The sequence below is a fragment of the Cherax quadricarinatus genome, chromosome 24, assembly GCF_038502225.1.
Source record: "Cherax quadricarinatus isolate ZL_2023a chromosome 24, ASM3850222v1, whole genome shotgun sequence".
NCBI lineage: Eukaryota > Metazoa > Arthropoda > Malacostraca > Decapoda > Parastacidae > Cherax > Cherax quadricarinatus.
Genome location: NC_091315.1, coordinates 35,631,352 through 35,657,596, shown reverse-complemented (window position 1 = coordinate 35,657,596; position 26,245 = coordinate 35,631,352). Strand labels below are relative to the sequence as shown.

Below are 26,245 nucleotides of genomic sequence, written 5' to 3'. Positions count from 1 at the left end.
GATAGTGAAGAATATTGTGGAAGTGAATACTGTGTAATGATAGTGAAGAATATTGTGATAGTGAATACTGTGTAATGAAAGTGAAGGATATTGTGATAGTGAATACTGTGTAATGATAGTGAAGCATATTGTGATAGTGAATACGCAGCAATGGTTTCAAGTTGGGAAAATTCAGATTCAGGAAGGATATAGGAAAGCACTGGTTTGGTAATAGAGTTGTGGATGAGTTGAACAAACTCCCGAGTACCGTCATAGAAGCTTAACGTTGAATAGTTTTAAAAATAGGTTAGATAAATACATGAGTGGGTGTGAGTTGGACCCGACTAGCTTGTGCTAGTAGGTTTGATGTCATGCTCCTCTCTTAAGTGGATGTGACCTGGACCTGACTAGGTTGGATCGGTAGCATAAGCCCGTAGGTGACTTGGACCTGCCTCGCATGGGCCACTAGGGCTTCTGCAGTGCTCCTTCTTTCTTATGTTCCATATCTTTGGGCCCTTTTTGTGCATTGCATTTTTCATAGTGTGAGACGGACACGGGAGATGTCAAAGTGTTCTGTGCCTCGTGACGCCTGTGTGTTCTGTTGTAGCTGTCTAGAAGTTTGAGCAGAAGGTTTATATTGGAGTTTAATGTTCTGTATACGTATATAGTAGGCACAATAACAAGTGTGCACATTTTGTATATTAAGTTCAAGCTCTTGAAGAGTGGTGGGGTGTGTTGTCTGGCGCAGGAGTTTGTGATCATCTGGACTGCAGCTTTTTGTTGGGTTATTTAAGGTTTAAGTTGATTGGCGTGGTTGATCCCCAAGCACAAATACCATAGGTGAGGTAAGGGTATATTAGAGAGTGACATAAAGTAAGGAGCACCATTTGGGGTACATAGTATCGTATCCTGGAAAAGATGCCTACTGTTTTGGAAACTTTCTTAGTTATATGCTGCATGTGGGTCTGAAATTTAAGATGACAGTTGAAGATTGAGACACTTATGCAGCATATGGGAATCTTTATTCAGGAAACGTTTCGCCACACAGTGGCTTCATCAGTCCAATACAAAGAGGAAGGCGTAAGGAGAGGAGGAGAATGAGGTAATCAGTCCCTCAACCTGGAGTCGATGTGTTCAGTCCATCAATCTTGTAGAATGATCACAAGATGACAGTCACGGTGGAGACCTAGAAATTTGCCCTCAGTGTGTCTTGTAATGGGGGAGCCATTTGTCGATAATTTTAGCTGGATATTTAATTCTCTGTTTCCAAAAAGCATGAAATAGGTTTTGTCTATGTTGAGAGGGAGTTTGTTGATCGTCATCCTGTTTGATATTCAAGAGAGGTTCTTAGTGCAGTGGGGGACTCTCATCCAAGGAATTGGACCTGACCTCCCATTCTTTGGATCAATTTTTACTGCCTTCCCAATCTCCCAGATGGTGTGTCTTGTTACTCCCAATTTTAGTTTTAGTTGTGTTGCCTGAGCTGTATAATCATTATTGGTTTAGGGTTCAGTTTTGATTGTCCTGTAGCTTGGTAGCTGGCGCACTCAGCTCACACACTGAGGTCTGGGGGTTTGATCCCCGGCACAGTTACAACAACAACAACAACAATAATAATAATAATAATAACAATAATAATAATAATAATAATAATAATAATAATAATAATAATAATAATAATAATATCTTTATTTACTACATGTACAAGGTATACAGGTCTAGCTGACATCAATGACATACTACTATATAGAAAGCCCCTTGTTATGCTGAGCATTTCGGGAAAATTAGGTCAGTGTCCCAGGATGCGACCCACACCAGTCTACTAACACCCAGGTACCCATTTACTGATGGGTGACATAGACAACAGGTGTAAAGAAACACGCCCAATGTTTCTACCCTGGCTGGGAATCGAGCCCAGACCTTCGTCGCCAAAGTTTTTTATTTATTTATTTATTTATTAATTTGAGCATACATACAGAGGTACAAAAAAATACAGATAAGAGCAGCATGCCAAAGCCACTTATACTATGCATAGCATTACGGGCTGGCTTAAAATTAACTTAAGATTAACTAAGCAAATGATGAAGTCAGTGATAATACATTATTGTAAACAGATAACTATAAAGCACAAATGAGTATTACAAAGACAGCTCATATGGTTGCTTGCATTGTTGTACATTCAGTCGTATGGAGTATTCTGTTAGGTAGTGTATTTAAAAAATAATAAAGTTAGATTGGGTTTTAGGTTTAACATTTATGTGATATAATTGTGAGAAACATTTAAGATATACAATTTATAAGGTTCAGTTATTCAGCATTTATTTGGTTTTGGGTGAGTAAGTGATCTTTGAGAAGAGACTTGAATTTATAAACAGGTAGTGTTTCTTTTATATTTACAGGTAATGAATTCCAGATTTTAGGGCCTTTTATGTTTACCTGGAGAGAGTTCCGGGGGTCAACGCCCCCGCGGCCCGGTCTGTGACCAGGCCTCCTGGTGGATCAGAGCCTGATCAACCAGGCTGTTGCTGCTGGCTGCACGCAAACCAACGTACGAGCCACAGCCCGGCTGATCCGGAACTGACTTTAGGTGCTTGTCCAGTGCCAGCTTGAAGACTGCCAGGGGTCTGTTGGTAATCCCCCTTATTTGTGCTGGGAGGCAGTTGAACAGTCTCGGGCCCCTGACACTTATTGTATGGTCTCTTAACGTGCTAGTGACACCCCTGCTTTTCATTGGGGGGATGGTGCATCGTCTGCCAAGTCTTTTGCTTTCGTAGTGAGTGATTTTCGTGCATTGAGTTTTTGCATAGTGTGAGATGGACACAAGGAACATCAAAGAGTGATCTGTGCCTTGTGTTATGGTCATGTGTTCTGTTGAGGTTGGCAAGGAGATGTTTGAGGGGAGGGTTAATATCAGAGTTAAGTGTTCTATGTATGTAATAGGTGCAGTAATAAGTATGGATGTTTTGTATGGTGAGTAGGTTTAGTGTATGAATATTGGTGGAGTGTGCTGCCTGTAGTGAGAATTTGTTATCATTCTAACTGCAGCCTTTTGTTGGGTAATTAGTGGTCTGAGATGGTTAATTGTTGTTGAGCCCCATGCACAAATTCCATAGGTGAGATAGGGGTAAATAAGAGAGTGATATAGGGCCAGGAGGGCTGACTGTGGAACATAGTACCGTATCTTCGATAGTATGCCTACAGTCTTGGAAATTTTCTTAGAAATTTGTTGTATATGTGTATGAAATTTGAGTCTATTATCAAGGTGGATTCCTAAGAATTTTCCCTCTGTTAGCTTTGTGATAGGTGATAGGTGATATTGTGATAGGACCCCAATGGAAATGTCACTCTGTCTGACTTTTTTGGGTTATCCTAGGTTCTCTACACATATGCTGCTATGTATGATAATTCTGTAACTGTATTGTGTATACCTGAATAAATTTACTTACTTACTAATCCATTTATCATTATGTTAAGAGGTACATCTGTAGCTCTGTTACCAAACTGAATGAAGTAGGTTTTGTCAATGATTAGTGTAAGTTTGTTAGTCCTCATCCAGGTAGATATTTTCTGTAATTCGGTGTTTACAGTATTGGCTAGCGTGACTGGGCTCGGGTGAGAGAAGACGTATGTAGTGTTAAAAACATTAGGACATGTTTCCTTAAGGTACCTGCTGTTTATGTTCGCCTGTTATGTAAAATAGGTACCTGGGTGTTAGTCGACTGGTGTGGGTCGTATCCTGAGACAAAACTGACCTAATTTGCCCGAAATACTGTGTTCATCAAGAACTGCAAGAAGCCCCTATCACGAGCCTTTTCCATCCTATGGAGAGGGAGCATGGACACGGGGGTCGTCCCTCAGTTACTAAAAACAACAGACATAGCCCCACTCCACAAAGGGGGCAGTAAAGCAACAGCAAAGAACTACAGACCAATAGCACTAACATCCCATATCATAAAAATCTTTGAAAGGGTCCTAAGAAGCAAGATCACCACCCATCTAGAAACCCATCAGTTACACAACCCAGGGCAACATGGGTTTAGAACAGGTCGCTCCTGTCTGTATCAACTACTGGATCACTACGACAAGGTCCTAAATGCACTAGAAGACAAAAAGAATGCAGATGTAATATATACAGACTTTGCAAAAGCTTTCGACAAGTGTGACCATGGCGTAATAGCGCACAAAATGCGCGCTAAAGGAATAACAGGAAAAGTCGGTCGATGGATCTATAATTTCCTCACTAACAGAACACAGAGAGTAGTCGTCAACAGAGTAAAGTCCGAGGCAGCTACGGTGAAAAGCTCTGTTCCACAAGGCACAGTACTAGCTCCCATCTTGTTCCTCATCCTCATATCCGACATAGACAAGGATGTCAGCCACAGCACCGTGTCTTCCTTTGCAGATGACACCCGAATCTGCATGACAGTGTCTTCCATTGCAGACACTGCAAGGCTCCAGGCGGACATCAACCAAATCTTTCAGTGGGCTGCAGAAAACAATATGAAGTTCAACGATGAGAAATTTCAATTACTCAGATATGGTAAACATGAGGAAATTAAATCTTCATCAGAGTACAAAACAAATTCTGGCCACAAAATAGAGCGAAACACCAACGTCAAAGACCTGGGAGTGATTATGTCGGAGGATCTCAACTTCAAGGACCATAACATTGTATCAATCGCATCTGCTAGAAAAATGACAGGATGGATAATGAGAACCTTCAAAACTAGGGAGGCCAAGCCCATGATGACACTCTTCAGGTCACTTGTTCTATCTAGGCTGGAATATTGCTGCACTCTGACAGCACCTTTCAAGGCAGGTGAAATTGCCGACCTAGAAAATGTACAGAGAACTTTCACGGCGCGCATAACGGAGATAAAACACCTCAATTACTGGGAGCGCTTGAGGTTTCTAAACCTGTATTCCCTGGAACGCAGGAGGGAGAGATACATGATTATATACACCTGGAAAATCCTAGAGGGACTAGTACCGAACTTGCACACGAAAATCACTCACTACGAAAGCAAAAGACTTGGCAGACGATGCACCATCCCCCCAATGAAAAGCAGGGGTGTCACTAGCACGTTAAGAGACCATACAATAAGTGTCAGGGGCCCGAGACTGTTCAACTGCCTCCCAGCACACATAAGGGGGATTACCAACAGACCCCTGGCAGTCTTCAAGCTGGCACTGGACAAGCACCTAAAGTCAGTTCCTGATCAGCCGGGCTGTGGCTCGTACGTTGGTTTGCGTGCAGCCAGCAGCAACAGCCTGGTTGATCAGGCGCTGATCCACCAGGAGGCCTGGTCACAGACCGGGCCGCGGGGGCGTTGACCCCCGAAACTCTCTCCAGGTAAACTCCAGGTAAATAACAAGCTGCTTTCTATATAGTAGTATGTCACTGATATCAACTAGGATTGTATACCTTGTACATGTACTTGTAGAAATAAATATTATTATTATTATTATTATTATTATTATTATTATTATTATTATTATTATTATTATTATTTTTATTAATATGCTGCCTCAGCGGCTAATTTATTGCGCGCTCCACACTCATACTGTGAGCGACAGTGGAAAAAAAAAAAAAAACAGGATTTCAGAGATCACAATGGGGTTTTGTCAGACACAACTGGGCATTACGAAGATTCATTGTGACCATACCCCTGCCGGGATTGAACCCGCGGTCAGAGAGTCTCAAAACTCCAGCCCGGCCGGGGTATGGTTTGTTTGCAATCGTGTCATTACGATTTCGTGAGTCATTCATTGTGACCTCTGTAATCCTGTTTTTTATTATTTGGACATAGCATGAACCAGTTCAAGAAGAGTGCCAAAAGGTGTCTGATGAATATAGCTACAGAAAGGGAGGGGGAATGATTTTCTATTTTTTAGCTAACATAAGTGTAAATTTTTACCTTATTCCTAGTAATGACCCTCGTATTGTAGATAGTATTAATGACCCTCGTGCAGTAGACAGTCTTTTTAGTATGATAATAAGATGTTATCTTCATTATAGAATAATAAGAAAATATTATAACCTTTATATTATAATAATAAGGTAAAAGGACCCCAATTGAAATAAGTCACTCTGTCTGACTTTTTTGGGTTATCCCAGGTTCTTTACACATATGCTGCTATGTACGATAATTCTATGTAACTGTATTTGTGTATACCTGAATAAACTTACTTACTTACATCCCTGGACACCGGGAGGGCGGGTTCGATACGGCGCAAGTTAGGGTGGCAATAAACTGTTTCCATTCCTATTCTGTTCCTATTTTCTATGTATGTTTGTAAGAAATAAATATTTTATTTTACTTTTTACATATTTATTTTACTTACATTGCCAGGCCTTGGGCGATTGACACAATCCCAGACACAAAATTCTCTATGACATTCCCCGTGTCCGGCTAAACCTTTACAAAAATTCGATGGACATAAAAGGGTTTAAAATCCGGAACTCCCGCCTGAAAACTCTAGAACCGCAGATTCAACCACCATTTTCAAAACTACCGTTAAAAAACATCTCATCTCTCTAACACACTCCATCATCAGCTAACCAAATGAAAACCACCTAATTCTCTTTTTGTATCATGTACACATCAAAAACATCATAGTCTTACTCTCGTTATCTGTAATTCTCCCCTAATTTACACTTATACCCACCCAAATGACTGCAAACATAAAATTCCTATGAAATCTTAAGTTAGTCCTAAGTTTGCCTAAGATAATTAGGAATGTATCTAATTATGTATGTATCTAATAATGTATGTTCAAATATACTGCTCCATAACCTATATCAATATAGCGTAATAATTAGTATTAGTCTGCCCGAAATGCCTAGGTATGCTAGTGGCCTTCTTTATAATTAATATTTTATAACATGTAAACCACACATTGTAAACTTTACAAGGAAATAAAGATTTTGATTTTGATTTGATTTTTGATATATTTTCCGTGAGCACCGAGAGACAGAGCTTGATACGGCGCAAGTTGTAGTCGATCTATAAACCCCCAACAAGGTATTATCCATCTATAAAAACTATTTTCAGAGGACTTCTACGTCAGCCTTCATCGGGTGTGGACGTCTGTCACTCGCCTGGGTATCGGTGATAAATTTCTCCCGTCTGTATGGGACACTTGTCCTCGTCTGTTGTGCCCGGTGGGCACTACAGGAGGGGCACCTGGTCATCGTCTTGTAGCAAGCTACATTTTTTTTTTTTCCTCTCTGCGGATAATTCTTTAATGGTCTTTGGTGGGACGCCGGTTACTGAATTCGGGTGGGGGTGTGGGTGTCCCTCTCTGCTGGGGCTTGACAAGGGCGTCCACCGTATCTGTGAAGGGCTCATGATCAAAGTAAATGGAGCTACACTCATTCCATGGATCAAAACTAATTAGCTCACACTCTCCAGGTGTTGTTTGTTCTCTCAGGGTGAGAATTATTATTATTATAATCAAGGGGGAAGCGCTAAACCCGGAGGATTATACAGCGCCTGGGGGGGGGATGTGGAAGGCATTCAGGCTTAATTCGGGGAACTGGAGCACAGATCCAATTCCCTAAATCAAGAGCCCCTCGCCAACATCAAGGAACCTTCCTTGAGGGGTCAGGGTGAGAAGAATCCTTCCTCTGTAAGCCATGCAGGTTGTAAGAGGCGACTTAATTAAGTGCTGGGAGCAATAATAATAATTAAAATAATATTTATTTCTGCAAGTACATGATACAGCATATTGCAGACTATTGCGGTACACTAACTGCATCTTTCAAGGCAGGTGAAATTGTCCTGGAGAAGGTACAGAGAACCTTCACGGCATATGTAAGTACGATAAAACTCTTAAATTGCTGGGAACAGCTGAAGTTCCTTGATTTGTATTCCCTGGAATGCAGGCGAGAAAGATACTTGGAAAATTCTAGAGGGATTAGTACCAATATGCACATAAAAATCACTCCCTACAAAACCATAAGACTTGACAGGAGATTCAACATTCCCCCAATGAAAAGCCAGGATGCCACGAGTATTCTAAAAGACAATGCAATAAGTGTCAGGAGCCCAAAACTGTTCAACTGCCTCCCAGCATACATAAGGGAGATTACCAATAGACCCCTGACTGTCTTCAAGAAAGTGCTAGAAAGGCACCTAAAGTTGGTACCTAACCAGCTGGGCTGTGGTTGGTATGTTGGTTTGCATGCTGCCAGCAGTAACAGCCTGGTTGATCAGGCCTGATCCACCACAAGGCCTGGTCACAGACTAGGCCGTGGGAGCATCGACCCCCGAAACCCTCTCCAGGTATAGACAATATGTTAACTTTGTCCCCAGGATGCAACCCACACCAGTCAACAAACACCCAGGTACCTGACAGGTGAACATAGACAACAGGTGTCTTCAGGAAACATGTCCAGATGTTTTCAGTTGTTTCCACCTGTACTAGGGATCAAACCACAGACCTCAATGTGTGAGATGAGTGTGCTAGCAACTGAGCTACAGGACACATGTAACCCCTTCTGTATGAATTACTAAAAAGAGGAAGAAAAACTTTATAAAGATGGGATGTTTGAATGTGCATTGATGTAGTGCAGATGATGAGACAGAGATGGTTGCCTGTGTTATGAATGGAAAGAAGTTGGATGTCCTAGCTCTAATTGAAACAAAGGTGAAGGGGTAGGAGAGTTTCAGTGGGGAGAAATAAATGGGATTAAGTCATGAGTATCTGAGAGAGTGAGAGCTAAGGAAAGGGTAGCAATAATGTTGAAGGATCAGTTATGGCAGGAGAAGAACTATAAATGTATAAAAGTAAATTATTAAAAAAAAAAAAAAAAAAAAAGGCTAACATTAACTTACACCAAAGGCCATACTCTGATGATACTCATACACCTACACTGACATTCCACTTTTATGCACTACAGTGACACCTTTATGTTTCTTAACAATCAGGTATATATACATTTATTACTTCATTGTTCCTTCCTGGCTGACAGGTGATTCTCCCTCAAGGGAGGTTCCTTGACACTGGTGAGGGGCTCTTGATCTAGGGAATTGGATCTGTGCTCCAGCTACCTGCACTGAGCTTGAATGCCTTCCATTCTCCCCCACCCAAAGGTTTAGTGCTCCACCATGATTATGATAATTATTATAATGACAGGTGACCATGTGTCACAACATCAAAAAAAGTGTGCCTCTGGCCTAATGATTTTTATATTAGTCACTCAGTGGCCATTAAGTCCTACAAAGAAAGGAAAGATTCACTACAGCACATACACTAGCCCCCTACTACACACTGCTCCAGTGTTCCATAATTTCTGCATGTAATCCCCATGACTCTGAAGGCTTCATATGACCAAATTACAACAATAAGATATTTTGCTAAGAACTAATCTTATTGCAGCTATATATTTTATCTTAATTTTTTTCCAGGTTTGCACAGTCTTTCAGAGTATGGCACACCTAACATCAGCAATTAGAGTGGTGGCATCTGCCCGTACTGCTGCCCATTTAGGTGAGACTATCCATAAATACAGGTACAACACTTGTTTTCTGCCACCCTTAGTTCCTAGGCTTTGCTGGTAGTATGTTCATTTTAGCAGACCAACAGAGGTCACTGAATAATGCAACAATATACAGTGGTCCCTTGTAGTTCGTAATTAATCCGTTCCTGGAGCCGTTACTATAAACTAAATTTACGATTTACGAATCAATTTTCGCCATAAGAAATAATGTAAATACAATTAATCCGTTCCTGATACCCAGAAGTATTAAAAATTTTTTTTTTTAACATGAAATATACATGTAGTACATAAACAATACAATGGGAAATGATGAATGAAACATTAACAGCATAACACTTACCTTTATTGGAGATTCTTCTTAGTGTATGGGAGACTGGAGGAGAGAGAGTGGATTGTTTATAGTTTGGAAGGGGAATCCCCTTCCATCAACACCTCAGGTACCATTTGCTTTTCTGGGGTTGCTTCTCTTCTCTGTTTCTTAATGCCACTAGGACCACCTTGAGAGTCACTGGAGTCCTGTCTCACAAAATAACTGTGGAGAGAGCTCTGTTTCTGGCATCTCTTTAACACTTCCCTAAAATGGCCCAAGACTTTGTCTCTGTACATGTTGCCAACCTGGCTTGCAACAACCTTGTTAGGGTGATGTTTCTCCATAAAGCTTTCAATCTTACCCCACATAGTAAAAATCTCTTTAATTTCTGAAGAAGGCACCTTCTTCCATCTCTCTTCCTCCTCCTCTGCAGCAAGATTCTGAGCTGCGATGTGTTGCTCTTCCTGCTGAAGCTCTTGCAGCTCCTCAGTGGTGAGCTCTTCATTGTGGTCTTCCACCAATTCTTCCACATCCTCCAAACTCACATCCAACCCCATGGAACTCCCCAGTGGCATAATTGATTTTACAACAGACATAGGCTCATTAGGGTCAGTCCCAAATCCTTCAAAATCCCTCTTGTCGACACAATCTGGCCACAGTTTTCTCCAGGCAGAGTTCAAAATCCTGGTAGTCACTCCCTCCCAAGCCATACCTATAAGGGTTATGCAGTGGAGGATGCTGAAGTGTTCTCTCCAAAATTCCCTTAGGGTCAAGTGAGTGTCTGTGGTCACAGTCAAGCACCTGTGAAACATTGCTTTTGTGTAGAGTTTTTTAAAGTTTGCAATAACCTGCTGGTCCATGGATTGGGGGAGAGGAGTGGTATTCGGGGGCAAGAACTTTACTGTGATGAACCCAAACTCCTCGAAAATTAGGTCATCCAAGTTTGGAGGATGAGCAGGTGCATTGTCCATTACTAGCAGGCACTTGAGATCCAATTTCTTTTCCAGGAGATACTCCTTCACACTAGGGCCAAACACTTCATTGAACCACTCGACGGAAATTTCCCTCGTGACCCATGCCTTACTATTAGATTTCCAAAACACACACAATTTACTCTTCATAACATTGTTTTTCCTGAACACTGGGATTTTCAGAATGGTACACTAGTTATGGCTTCACTTTGAAATCCTCACTAGCATTAGCACAGAACATTAGCGTCACCCTGTCTTTCACAGGCTTGTGTCCTGGCATTGCCTTTTCCTCTTGTGTAATGAAGGTCCTCTTTGGCATTTTCTTCCAAAAGAGGCCTGTTTTGTCACAATTGAACACTTGTTCAGGTTTCAGTCCTTCAGCCTCTATGTACTCCTGGAATTCATGCACATATTTTTCAGCCGCCTTGTGGTCCGAACTGGCAACCTCACCATGCCTTACCACACTGTGTATGCCAGTACGGTTCTTAAATCTCTCAAACCAGCCTTTGCTGGCCTTAAATTCACTCACTTCACCACTATTTGCAGGCAATTTCTTTACCAAATCTTCATGCAACTGCCTAGCCTTTTCACAAATAAACTAAGTCATAAGAGTATCTCCTGCTAATTGTTTGTCATTTATTCACACCAATAATAACTTCTCAACCTCTTCCAGTACTGGTGATCTCATTTTTGTCAGCATAGTTACTCCCTTTGCAACAACAGTATCCTTTATTTAATTTTTCTTGGCCACTATGGAACATAAGGTTGTGTAGGGTTTCTTATACATCCTGGACAGTTCGGCCACACTTGTACCACTTTCATATTGTTCAATGGTGATTTTCTTAAATTCAATCGTATTTCTCACCTTCTTTGCCACAGGCTTGGCACTAGGAGCTTTCTTTGGAGCCATGGTAGCTTATTTAGTACTTACAAGCACTAAAATAAATGGAATATTATGAAATATTTTGCTGGAGCACGTGAGGGGACCTTCGCTCACTGGTAAACAATGCCAGACTGGCTGCCGCCCTGGCTCACGCCATGGGTACGCGTCCCGGACGAACTACGACTCGCGAGTCAACCTATGAAAAGCGAGTCCATGTTTATACGAAAACACCCCTATGATTGGCGAATTTTATGATTGCCGGGAACTACGAAAAGCGAGGGACCACTGTACCTCTGACCCACCATTTTCTGCTGGAAACTTGAATTAAACATTAGCATAAATCCATTGCTAGTAAATTGGTGTTGTACTGTATTGTGTATGCTGATGCCTTGCAATCAATCTCCATTTTTCCATACATACATGTATTATATTTTTCATAATTAAAGTAACAAAATGTGTTCAGGTTCTCTTTTGTATTTTGTGAAGCTTACTCATAAGCCTCACAAAAATATATTATGCACTACACTTTTTTAAAATCTTCCAATACAAATTAAAAATCACAATTTTGTAATGCTACAGTGGTTATACACAAATAACCCGCACATAGTAGAGAGGAGCTTACAACGACATGAACCTCTCTTTACTCCATTTAATGTATTATTTTGTCACCATAAAAGTATATGCAAGAATTTAAATCTTTTAGAAACAATTATTCTTCAAATATTTCTATATACACCTACGATCCGACTTACGACCGAGTTCGGTTCCGAGAAACCGGTCGTAAGTCGAAATGGTCATAAGTCGAACTTTACTACTGAATATCAACAAAACATTTTTGTAATGACTTTATTTTATTGTTTTATTTTGGTATTTCACGTTTTACTTTACTTTTTATGCTGTTAGTACTGTATTTTATACTGTAAGGGTTAGGATAAACACTTTGTACAACACAAATAGTTGTTTCCCAGAAATTTGGCATAAAAAACACGGTCATAAGTCGAGTGGTCGTAAGTCGAGCAGGTCATAAGTCGGATGGTAGGTGTACATTTCAGTAATTACTGATACATTTGTATCCTGTCATGTAATATCATGATACTTAGTATTTAATCCTTTGGGGGTTTCGGTCGTACTAGTACGGCTTACGACCCAGGGTTTTTGACGTACTAGTATGCCTAAATTCTAGCGCCCTCAAATCTAGTGGGAGAAAGCTGGTAGGCCTACATATGAAAGAATGGGTCTATGTGGTCATTGTGCACAGTATAAAAAAAATCCTGCAGCACACAGTGCATAATGAGAAAAAAAAAAACTTTGAGCGTGTTTTTGGAATAAAACAGCGACTTTGCACTGTATTTTCGTATGGTATTTATTGTTGTATTCTAGTTTTCTCGGTCTCATTTTATAGAATGGAAGATATTTTACAGAAATTGAGATGATTTTGACTGGTTTTACAATGAAAAGTACCTTGAAATTGAGCTCAAATTAGCAGAAATGTTCGATTTTTACCAAAGTTCAAAAGTAAACAAATCATGCCAAGCGTTCAATACACGTCAACTGGTGAGTCTAATATTCTTTCACAAGTGTGCTGATATTATTTATACCATTTCTACACTAATGCAGTAGTCTGCATAACAGTAAATCTTCTATTTTTTGTAAGAATAAAAATCGAAAATGGAAAGCCAAAGAAATATAAGAGGGGCCTGGGGATGTGACTAATGAACAGAGAACTTGTTATTTTAGTGCCAGGAATGTCTTTGTTTATTCTGGACCCTATTCGGAAATTGGCATCTTTTGAAATTTGTGTGAAATTGGCAAAATTGCTAAATTTTGACCACTTTATTGGATAGTTGAAATCGGTAAATGGGTGGTTTCTTGTACTTATTCGATACAAAAAACAGAGTTCTAGCGAAATAGTTATGATTTTTGTCGACTTGTACATTGGAATTGGCCAAAAATAGAGCTCAGTGGGCAAAATCGCCGATGCGTAAACATCGTTGAGACCGCTAACTTCGCGAAACCATAATTCCGTAAGTTCTCCATCAAATTTCATACTTTTGGTGTCATTATGATCAGGAAAATCTCTATCTTTTCATAAGAAAAAATATTTTTTTTTTTTTTGAAATTTGGCCGACCCTGAGAACAAGTCTTGGAGAGGGCCTGTCGACCCTCAAAGGGTTAATATGATTCATTTTGAAAGTGGTACTCATTGAAAATCACAAGTTGTACATTTTGTGGCCAGAATATTAATAAATTTTAAATTTAGACTTTGCAATAAGTATCATGGTAAAAAATAGATCCAGTGAATGATCATACAGAACCTTAAATTATAATAACATGACATTAGCAAGGCACTACAGTATTACATAGTAATTCATCTGTTATAATTTGGCCAGGATACAGTGTAAATTCTTTGAAGATCTCACCTGTCAGAAGCATGCCAAAATTCGAAGCAAAAGATGACTTAAATGAAAGTTTTCGTCACCTAGGAATATCTCCAGTGGAAGCTTCTATGTCTGCAACTTGTATAATGTCACCTACTGGTAGCTCACTTGTAGCACCACTGCACAACACTCAGGAATACAGGTGAGGCACAGTAGGATCTGGTATTGTATTGGAGATTGTCCCCTTCATGGAGAAGTGATGCTGGTGAAGGGCTCAATCCAGTGAACTGGAGCCATCCTCCTGCTCCTGGGGTCAGTTCCTCAGGTGCTGTATGACAATATGAATTTGCTGTTCCCCTTGATTATACTAAATAATAATAATAATAATAATAATAATTATTATTGGAGTTTTCTAACAAATGCAGGCAGTGAATATTTGGGACTTGTTTCTAGAGTTTCTCTACCCTTGCAACCTGACCTTTTCTTTTGATTGCCTGCTCAATCAGGCTGTTGTGGCCTGTTAAGCAATTCTTTACAGGATATCTGCAAAATAAGTTACACTCTTAGGTTTTGAATCATAAAAAAGTTTTTAAATAAAATGATAGCACAAAAGATGATTGTTTCTATATGTTCATTCTGCAGCTTGGCAACTGATAGATTTTAATTGGTTATTAAAGTGCCCGGTTTGTATGGTGAATATAGATGTGAATGACTTGGGGAATTTGTAAGCTGGCAACCTCTTGTATGTTTCTTTGTTGTGACATTTCATGTCTTAAAAAAAATAAGGAATGAAGTGGTTAATATGTTATAACATAAAATTACAAAATGTAGAAGAGAGAATAAAATAAATACCCTCTTTTAATACACTAGCCCCATCTTCCATCAAGGTAAAGTGATTCCCCCCTCAAAAAAAAAAAAAAAAAAAAAAAAAAAAATAAAAAAAAAAAAAAAAAAAAAAAAAAAAAAAGGTGACCCCGCAACAAAAAGAAATAAATTCACCTGCTGTAACACTCCTGCCCAAATAGTCAAAGGCAGTTGTGTGTGAATGAAAAAACTAATCTCTACATAAGATTTATCTTTGTTTTATTTATTTGTATTCTTCTCTAGACTTCCATCTTTGGTGAAGCCCATGAGCATCATTTTACCAAATTTATACGATGGAGTGATATTGGAGAAGAGTCTTCCACCCAATCTTAATATTATGGAAAAAGTTGAGCCACTCACTGATGAATTAAAGGAAGCCCCATCAAACCAGGTAAAAGAATTTGGCCTATGGTACTGCATGTGAAATAATAATAGATAAGGTGTTAATGTGAAAATATCATTATTAAATTTCTTAATAAGGTCTGATACATTATTTAACCCTTTGACTGTTGAAAGGCCCAATCCTGAAGTGTCTCCTGGTGTCGCAAAATATTCGAAAAAAAAAAAATTATTTTTTCTTATGAAAATGTTAAGATTATTTTTCTGATTGTTTTAGTCCCCAAAAAAATTTTTTCCCATCAGTACTTACCGAGATATAGAGTCCTGAAGTTTGCTGAAATTGATCTGCGAGCGGCAACAGCGGTGACTGCCGCTCACCCGGTAAACTTTGATTTACTTGTATTCGATGGTTTCTTGTTTTTTTCACTATTTTATTTTTTCACATAACTTTTGTGGCCTGTGAGACCAAATTATTGTGCAATGTTCAAATATACACTCGTTGAATGTAACACAATTATAGCAAAAACACTCGTATCATTATAATGTTGCTAAAACTTGTTTACACAAACAATGTAAACAAATGTTTATTACAATTGTTTTATAATATATATACATATGTACAATCACTGGACACTTTTCTAGAAGTGCTGCAGCTTGTGGAATTCTTTGAAACATGGGTATAAGCACAATGGTGTCTTACACTCCTCACACATAAAACGAGTGTCTCTGCGTTTTTGTGGGTGTTTTGTGGTATGTCCACAGACAAAATACCTCTTCTGAGCATTTTTCTTGGCAGTAGTAGCAGGCAGTGGTATGGGGTAGTGATCACCAGGCCTCAGACGAGAGGACATGTGTTGATAATTTCGTGGGCGCTGGTCTATTGCAGGTGTTGTTTCTTGGTACTTGAATATTATTTGTCTGATGACTGACAAACAAAATTCACCATATTTGGGTTTCTTCTTGGTCTTCAACTTATATATATTATAAGCATTCAGCATGGAAATGTCAAGAAGATGGAAAAACAGTTTTATGTACCACTTATAACTCTTGCGAACACAGTCAGCAAACCCAATCTGCATGTCACATTTGTCCACTAAGTGCATATTGAGGTTGTAATCCATCACAGCTGCAGGTTTTACAATGGGTTCATTGGTCTCTCTATTCTGCTTGCCAGTGTCTACCATTTCGTGTCAGTGAACTGATGTCAGCAGTGTGACATCACGTTTGTCATGCCACCGAAATGCCATGATGTCATTGGCAGCAAACACCTGCACTTCACCTCTACGACTGCCAGCATCGAACCTAGGGATATGTTTACGATTTCTATGCACTGTGCCACACACATCTGTCATGTTCACTCGCAAGAAATCACTGAGTATAGGGCTTGTGTACCAGTTGTCAGTATATAAAATATGCCCCTTACCAAGATATGGCTCTATCATTGTTCTAACCACATCACCAGATATACCCAGTAACTTCCTGGTATCTTCCATTGTTTTACCGCCAGTGTACACAATTATATCCAAAACCAGACCAGTTTTGCAATCACACAGAACAAATAACTTTATACCAAAGCGTTTCCTCTTGCTTGGTATATACTGCTTGAATGAGTCTTCCTTTGAACAAAATCAAAGACTCGTCAATAACAAGCTTCCTGAAGGGATAAAAATACATACAGCACTTTTGTTTCAGGTACATAAACACACGTCTGATCTTATATAACCTGTTGCTTCTGTCAGGCCTGGTTTTGTCTGAAAAGTGTAACATACGTAACAGTAACACAAATCTATTCACTGTGTACCAGACCAGTTGCAATCAATGTCACTGAAAGCAGGAGTTGAAATCAGGCGGTCTGTCGCCCAGTATGTGTTGACACTATGTTTATACACATGTGGCATAAGCATTATTGTGGCAAAGAACAGATACATCTCTGCCACAGTTGTGTCCTTCCACTGGTGTAGGCGTAATCTTGGTGACAGAATAGTGTTTGCCATGGTGTACTCATAGTATGTATTGCTTTCCCTGACAATAATGTCCATCAGGGGTTCATCGAAGAACAACTGAAAGCATTTCAGTTCAGTGGGATTGTTCCCAAGTGTACATGATGGCCGTATTCCACTTTGTCCTCCATCAAAGTCATGGGGATTGGGAACAAACTCGTCATCTTGCTGCCAATCCCAGATGCGGTCAGCTGGTGCGTTCTGGATATTGTAATGTGGTTGTGGGAGTGTGGGGTCGGGTGAGGCTGGTTGTAGTTGTGCAGAGTCAGCAGCGCAGGTAGTAGCGTGGCCCGCTGCTGGTGTCACATGACTCATGCCATCATCACTATCACCACCACCGCCTGCTGCCTCACTCACATCATTTATACCCATCGTAACAATATCGTCATCTTCACTATCAGGATGTGGTGTAGGGCCATGGGATGTGCTCTGAGATGTACTCCTTCCTCTTGGAAGAGCATATGGCACACTACCAGACCTCATGTGACGTCGTATATACTGCCGCTTCACTGGGGAATATTCACCCTCACTGTCACAACTAGAACTGCTTTCAATAACCTTGAAATCACTATCACTATCACTTGCACTACTCACATCTGAGTCTTGTACATGGGCAAATAGTTTCCTCTTTCGTCCTGGTACAGGTGAACATGAACGAGCCGGCCCAGCACCAGAGGTGGAAGGTTGTGGGTCATCTGGGTTTTCATCACTAATTATGTTATCCTGGGTAATTTTTTCGGTCACACCCACTTCAGAACCAGGGAATTCACTTTCACTGACACTATCATCACTGTTTGAGCTATCACTTGGGAACAAAAGACCTCCAATCCGCCGAGGAGTGAGGAACTTCTTACCGCGAGGCATGGTGAAAATGGACTACCAAGATGGCGTTCCCACAATGCACCGCTGAGTCCCAGATTTTTTTCACAGGGTGCACACCGACCACTGAGACCCATTTTCTCTCGTGTAGGCCTACCAGCCCTCTCCCGCTTGATTTGAAGCCGCTAGAATTTATGCGTATAGATACGTCAAACACGGTATCTCCCATGATGTATATATACGACCGCGACAGTCAAAGGGTTAATATACAGTGGAACCTTGGTTTTCGTTTGCCCTGGTTTTCATTGAGTTAACAGTGGTCTGCTGTACTGAATGTGTGTGCCTGTGCCCACACAAAGCATCCCACACATTCTGAGTCAGTCTGGCTTTGTTTCTCGTCAGTAGAGGGTGGTAATGATGGTGGTAGGGGGTGGTAGAGAGTGGTAGTGGTTGTGATGGTGGTAGAGGGCAGTAGTGGTTGTGATGTTGGTAGAGGGTGGTAGTGATTGTGGTAGAGTGGTAGTGATTGTGGTAGAGGGTGGTAGTGATTGTGGTAGTGTGGTAGTGATTGTGGTAGAGGGTGGTGGTGGTTGTGATTGTGGTAGACTATGGTAGTGGTTGTGATTGTGGTAGAGGATGGTAGTGGTTGTGATTGTGGTAGAGGGTGGTAGTGGTTGTGATTGTGGTAGAGGGTGGTAGTGGTTGTGATTGTGGTAGAGGATGGTAGTGGTTGTGATTGTGGTAGAGGGTGGTTGTGGTTGTGATTGTGGTAGAGGTTGGTAGTGGTTGTGATTGTGGTAGAGGGTGGTAGTGGTTGTGATTGTGGTAGAGGGTGGTAGTGGTTGTGATTGTGGTAGAGGGTGGTAGTGGTTGTGATTGTGGTAGAGGGTGGTAGTGGTTGTGATGGTGGTAGAGGGTGGTAGTGGTTGTGATGGTGGTAGAGATAACCTCTCCTCCCTCTCCCCTCCTCGCCGTCTTCCATACGCCAACAAGTGTCTTCAATAAAGGTAAAAGTGATGTTAAATGTTCATTTATCCATTTCATTAGTCCTTTATATTTATTTCTCATTGTTTTCTGTATATAAAACTATAGTTATTCTTTATAAAATGTATTTTTTGTTAATACTTTTGGGTGTCTGGAACAGATTAATTGGATTTACACGATTTCTTGTGGGAAATGTTGCTTCAGTTTTTGTCGAATTTGGTTTTCGTCAGACTTTCTGGAACGAATTAATGATGAAAACCAAGGTTCCACTGTAATTTGTTTAAATTTAGTAAATAACTTTTCCTGTGAAACAGAAGTCAAATAGTTTTTTACCAGGCTTCAAAATAATTGAATTGTGTCAGAATAGTTAACTAGACTTGAGTCTTGGAGGTAGGAAAGGGCAGTACCTGCTTTCTGAAGGAGGGATGGGGTATTGCAGTTAGATAGTAATTTGAGTGTGATGTTAGCACACTTCTGGAAAGATGGCATTGAATGAATGATGGTGAATGTTTTCTTCTTTGGGTCACCCTGCCTTGGTGGAAGGCAGCTGTTGAGTTGTACATGAATGGTTCAGAGAACTTACAAGTTGATAAATTAGACATGTGTGCAACTCTTGGGTATCTTTAATGAGGAAACGTTTTGCCACACAGTGGCTTCATCAGTCCATACAAAGGAGAATGGTGAAGAACAGGAGGAGTTTTGAGGTAATCAGTCCCTCAATCTTGAGTCGATGTAATCAGTCCATCAATCTTGAAAAGAATACAGCGTATGTGTGAAGAAGTGGCTTATATACTGTAGGCAGGAGAGATGCAGCAGTCATAGGTGGTGTCATTTCTGACCAGTGTGGAAGTAAGTCAGGCCTAAAGGTTTAGGCAAGTGAAGAATCCCCTGTATTAAGATCCCAAGATGTTGCTGTGTCTGACAGGAATGTACATGAATGGTTTTCAAGGTTGATGGACTGATTACATAGACTCAAGGCTGAGCGACTGATTACCTCAAAACTCCTCCTGTTCTTCACCATTCTCCTTTGTATGGACTGATGAAGCCACTGTGTGGCAAAACATTTCCTCATTAATGATACCCCAGTGTTGCACATGTGTCTAGCTTATCAGCTGTTGAGTTAAAAAATATTCATACATGTATCTATCCATTTTTTTTAATACTCTGGCCATCTCCCACCTGACAAAGAAAACACTTTCACTGTCAGTTATTCAATTACTAATTTGCCAGAAGGGTGTCAACATCACTGTTCAGATGACCCTCGAAACTGGAACATCCCCACCCCTCCTTCAGAGTGTAGGCACTGTACTTATCATATATCTATCTACCAGTATCTTTGACACCATGATTTTTATGAGAGCTTTTTATTCTTGAAGATAAACAGTTACGAACATCATCAGAACAAATATCAGATCACTAAGAATACATATGTATAGGAGAGGTATTGTCATAAAGGATAGTATGTCAGTTGGAGTGGGAGCTGCCACACTCACTGTTTTCAGATGAGATAGTCATTACTCTGAGGACTATACCTGTCTATATATTCCTGGGTATACTTAGCCTCTCACTTGATGACGGAGTTTCGTTCCCAAAACCACGGCTGTAAACGAATTCATTGCTAAGTGAGAAGCATGCTATAATGGTAGTGGGTTTGTGTCAGCCATCTTTGATATTGCTTTAATGTAACCTTTGCACCATTTATAACATTTTAAGTATATTTTTAACTCTTAAACGGTCCAAACGTATATATACGTTCACCTGTGCAGTGCCCCAAATATTTTGAGAATTTTTTATTTTTTATAGAAAAAAAAGAGCATGTGGTACCCAGGCGTCCCCAATTTTTTTCATACGGCGCACATTGAGTGGGCACACCAGTTCTCTCATGTCTAGGCGACTCAGGCCTATCGCGCCAATGTTGAATGAATAAAAAATGAAATGTATATATACGTTTGGGGTGCTGCGCAAGAGAACATATACATATATACGTTTGGACAGTTTAAGGGTTAAATGTTTATATAGTAGTGTACTCTATATTGCAATAAACAAAATAGAGGAAATCAGCTCTAATATATGTACACTATTTAGGTATGCATACTGGTCAGAGAGCCCTTTGTCAGTCCGAGTCATCAGTAAATGAGGACGTCGCTAAGTGAGGAGAGGCTGTACTGAAAAATTGAGCTTTTATCTTCAAATTAAGGCTTACATTTCCTTCGTGTCATTTTCTAAGTGGATTGTATCCCTTATATTAAGACCCTTATAGCTGATAGTCTGTGCAGTATTTGAGAAAAAACTACAGAAAATTTAGGAAATGTGCTTAAAAGAAGAAATTTGAAACTGAATACAGCAAAGAGCAAAAAATTTTAAGAGGCCAGATTGGAATGGAAAAATTTGGAGGAAGTGAATGAATTTAGTTTATTCAAGAGTAATGGGTTTATGAAGTAAATTACAGATTGTAACAATAATATTTAGATAAATGTAAGGAAGTTTTCACTGCATTTATGGATTTAGAAAAGGCATATGATAGGGCGGATAGGGGGAGCAATGTGGATATTGCAAGTGTATGGAATAGGTAGTAAGTTACTAAATGGTAATAGGTTTTATGAGGATAGACAGTGAGGTTAGGGTGTGTAGGAGAGAGGGAGATTACTTTCCAGTAAAAGTAGGCCTTAGACAGGGATGTGTAATGTCACCATGGTTGTTTAACATATTTATAGATGGGGTTGTAAAAGAAGTAAATGCTAGGGTGTTGGGGAGAGGGATGGGATTAAATTATGAGGCATCAAATACAAAATGGGAGTTGACAAAAATACTTTTTGCTGATAATACTGTGCTTTTGGGAGATTCTAGAGAGAAGTTTCAAAGGTTAGTGGACGAGTTTGGGAGGGTGTGAAAAGAAAGTTGAAAGTGAACATAGATAAGAGTAAGGTGATGAGGGTATCAAATTAGTTAGGCAAAGAAAAATTGGATATCACATTGAAGGGAGGGAGTATGGAAGAAGTGAATGTGTTCAGATATTTGGGAGTAGATGTCAGCAGATGGGTTTATGAAGGACAAGGTTAACAATAGAATTGATTAAGAAAAAAAGGTGAATGGTGCAATGAGGTATCTGGAGACAAAAAATGTTATCCATGGAGGCAAAGAAGGGAATGTATGGGCGTGAAGCATGGGTTGTGAATTCTGCAGTGAGAAAGAGGCTGGAGGCAGTGGAGATGTGTCTAAGGGCAATGTGTGGTGTAAATATTATGCAGAGAATTTGTAGTGTGGAAATTAGGAGGTGGTGTGGAGTTACTAAAAGTATTATTCAGAGGGCTGAAGAGGGGTCATTGAGGTGGGTTGGTCATTTAGAGAGGATAGAGCAAAATAGGATGACTTGGAGGGTGTATAAATCAGTAATGAAGGGGAGGAGGGGTAGGGGTCGTCCTAGGAAAGGATGGATGGGGCGGGGGTAAAAGAGGTTTTGTGTGCAAGGAGCCTGGACATGCAGCAGGCATGTGTGAGCATGTCAGATAGGAGTGAATGGAGACAAATGGTTTTTGGGACCTGACGAGCTGTTGGAGTGTAAGCAGAGTAATATTTTGTGAAGGGGTTCAGGAAAACCAGTAAGCTGGACTTGAGTCTTGGAGGTGGGAAGTACAGTGGACCCCCGGCATACGACATTAATCCGTTCCTGAGAGCTCATCGTATGCCGAAATTATCGTAAGGCGAATTAATTTTCCCCATAAGAAATAATGGAAATCAAATTAATCCGTGCAAGACACCAAAAAGCGTGAAAAAAAAAGTTTTACCACATGAAATACATGTATTAAGTCTAATGCACACAAACTGAAGAAGACATGCACATTTAGTAGTACTCTACTAACAATAGAATACATGACACTTACCTTTAATGAAGATCTAGTGATGATTGATGGGATGGGAGGAGGGGAGAGTGTCGAACTTATTGTTTAGAAAGGGAATCCCCTTCCATTAGGACTTGAGGTATCAAGTCCTTTTCCAGGGTTACGTCCCTTCTTCTTTTAACCCTTTGACTGTTTTCGACGTATAAATACGTCTTACGAGCCAATGTTTCTGACGTATATATACTCAATAATTCTAGCGGCTTCAAATCAAGTGGGAGAAAGCTGGTAGGCCCACATGTGAGAGAATGGGTCTGTGTGGTCAGTGTGCACCACATAAAAAAAATCCTGCAGCACACATTGCGTAATGAGAAAAAAAAACTGATCGTTTTTTTTGGAATAAAACGCCGACTTTGAGGTGTATTTTCGTATAGTATTTATCGTTGTATTCGCGTTTTCATGGTCTTAGGTGATAAAATGGAAAACATATTACAGAAATAGAGATGATTTTCATTACTTTTACGATGAAAACGACCTTGAAACTGAGCTCAAAGTAGCGGAAATGTTCGATTTTTACCAATGTTCAAGAGTACATAAATCACACCACACGTCCAATACACGTCAACTGGGGAGTCTAATATTCTTTCACTAGTGCACTGATATTATTTATACCATTTTTACAATAATGCAGTCGTCTGCATAACAGTAAATTTTGTATTTTTTTGTATGAATAAAAAATCAAAATAGAAAGCAATAATAATATAAGAGGGGCCTAGAGATGTGACTAATGAACAGAGCATATGTTATTTTAGTGCCACGAATGTCTACCTTGTTTATTCTGGACCCTATTTTGAAATTGGCATCTTTTTTATTTTGCGTGAAATTGGCCAAATTGCCAATTTCTGACCACCATATTGGGTAGTCCAAATTAGTAAATGGGAGGTTTCTTGTACTCAGCTGATAGATAAAATGGAGTTCTAAAGAAATAGCTATGAGTTTGGTCAACTGGAACAATGGAATTGGCTGAAAATTGGGCTCAAAGTCGGCGAAATCGCAGATACGCATATGTCGCCGAGACCGCTAACTTCGCGGGAGCATAATTCCACGAGTTTTCGACCAAATTTCGAACTTTTGGTGTCATTACCATCGGGAAAAGATTCTCTATCATTTCATAAGAAAAAATAATTTTTTTTTTTTCAAAAATTGAGCGACATAGAATGACAGTTTCAGAGAGGGGCCTGAAACAGTCAAAGGGTTAATGCCACTAGGACCAGCTTCAGAGTCACTGGACCTCTGTCGCACAACATATCTGTCCATAGAACTCTGTACCTCTCGTTCCTTTATGATTTGTCTAAAGTGGTTCACAACATTGTCATTGTAATAGTCACCAGCACGGCTTGCAATAGCTGTGTGAGGGTGATTTTCATCCATAAAGGTTTGCACTTCAAGACACTTTGCACACATTTCCTTAATCTCTTTTTTCAATTCCATAGCAATTTTCACCCCTTTTTACCACAAGGATGGCAATAGAAGCTTTCTTGGGGTCCATGGTGACTTATTTTGTAGTTACAAGCACTATAAATATTGGGATAATGTGAAATGTACCGAATGTATGCGTAGATGCGACCGCACTGGCTGGCTTGTGAACATTGGTGCTGAGGCCACACGGGATACGTCCCGGATGAATTGCATGAGGCGAGTTTTTTAATGTGAGGCGAGGCAAAATTTTTGCGTTAAAATGTATCGTATGCCGGATTTAACGTAAGGCGATGCCATCGTATGCTGGATTTAATGTAAGGCGATGCCATCGTGTACCGGGGGTCCACTGTACAATGCCTGCACGTTAACCCTTAAACTGTCCAAACATAGATCTACGTTCGCATGTGTAGTGCTCCAAAAAGAAGGTCTACGTTGTTTTACATATTTTCAAATAATAAAAAAAAAAATAAATAAATAATTTTTTTTACATGCTTTCAAATGCAAAAAAAAAAAAAACAAGATCTACGTTTTTTACATACTTTCAAATGTCAAAAAAACGTAGATCTACGTTTGGACAGTTTGAAAGTTAATGGAGGGGTTTGGGATATTGGCTGTTTGGAGTGACATCTAAACTGTCATATCTGGGCTCAGCATAGACAGTGATTATGTGTGAATGGTGGTGAAAGTGTTGAATAATGGTGAAAGCGTTTCTTTTTTTGGGTCACCCTGCCTTGGTGGGAGACAGCCGATGTGTTGAGAAGAAAAAAATAGGCAGGTATGTAAAGGAATCTACAAAAAGATCCATTTTCAGTGAATGCAAACAAAATTTTAGCATGTTGCATTGTTGAAGATGGAGTGAGAACCCTGAATCTACACACACTTAAAATGGATTTAAGCTGCATAAATTCAGATTTAAGAATGTACTTATACATATATATGCTGCATTAAATAAACATTTTCAACAAAGAACCTTTTATTAATATGACATTTCACTTACTGTAGATGAGTGTCTTTTTACCACCATTTGTCAGCTCATAGCCACTTATTGACATTGTCTTTGTTCTACTAATGTATACACATTGTGATAGCTAGCAAAGGCTCATTGCTGTTTCTTTAGGAACAATATATTCTGTAATCTCAATGGGGAAGTGGAAAAGAATCCTTCCTCCTTAAGCCATGCGTGTCGTAAGTGGTGACTGAAATGCCGGGAGCAAGGGGCTAGTAACCCCCTTCTCCTGTGGAAATTACAAAACGTAAAAGAGGAAAAGCTTTGTTTCTTCTTTTTCAGGTCACCCTGCCTCAGTGCGAGTCGGCTGGTGTGTTAAAAAAAATATTCTGTAGTCTATTTTTCATCATTATGATGATTTTTTCATTTTGGAGCAGGTGATTGAGAAGCAAGCTGCTGTGTTGATTGGAATTAGAAGACGTAAAATGAAGAAACACCGGCTGAAAAAATTACGTAAGAGAATGAAGTTTGAGTGGCAGAAGATTAGACAGAAGAGGGAGTATCAGAAGGAGAAACTGTTCCAGGTACAGTATAGTACATGGCCTACTGGTCATCACCTTGCATGAGTATCCCAAAACCCATAATTGTTCGCCTTTCTTCAGTCTTAATCCTCACAAGAATCTACTACATTGAATTTTGCCTCTCACTTAGATGAATAGTATAATGTTCTATTTACCCTACTTGATTTTGTACAGTAGTGTACTGTATATTGTAATAAACAGAATAGAGGAAATCAGCTCTAATATACATTTTTTAGGTATGCAAACTGGTCAGTCAGTCGTATGTCCGAGTCGTTGGTAAACAAGTATGTCATTAAGTGAGGAGAGGCTGTATCCACTTGTAGCAGCTAGGCCTAATGATATACTAGCACTTGCCTTCTCAGTAAAACTAC

At 39.8% G+C, this 26,245-nt stretch overlaps 1 protein-coding gene across 6 annotated transcripts in view; it reads left to right on the top strand.

Annotated features, from left to right (window-relative positions):
- The first annotated feature begins 6,932 nt into the window (after positions 1–6,932).
- Positions 6,933–26,245, top strand: part of LOC128690926 (uncharacterized) — a 36,725-nt gene continuing 17,412 nt past the window's right edge. For 3 of the 6 annotated variants that reach the window (XM_070088355.1, XM_070088357.1, XM_070088356.1), the window contains exons 1-5: positions 7,213–7,338; positions 9,393–9,474; positions 14,039–14,228; positions 15,134–15,281; positions 25,731–25,877. In XM_070088355.1, coding sequence (XP_069944456.1) covers positions 7,228–7,338; positions 9,393–9,474; positions 14,039–14,228; positions 15,134–15,281; positions 25,731–25,877 — 678 coding nt within the window. In that variant the 5' untranslated portion in view covers positions 7,213–7,227. Of the gene's footprint in view, positions 7,086–7,212; positions 7,339–9,035; positions 9,078–9,392; positions 9,475–14,038; positions 14,229–15,133; positions 15,282–25,730; positions 25,878–26,245 lie in introns of those variants that run through there. The other 3 variants (XM_070088360.1, XM_070088359.1, XM_070088358.1) reach the window with 3 other exon arrangements.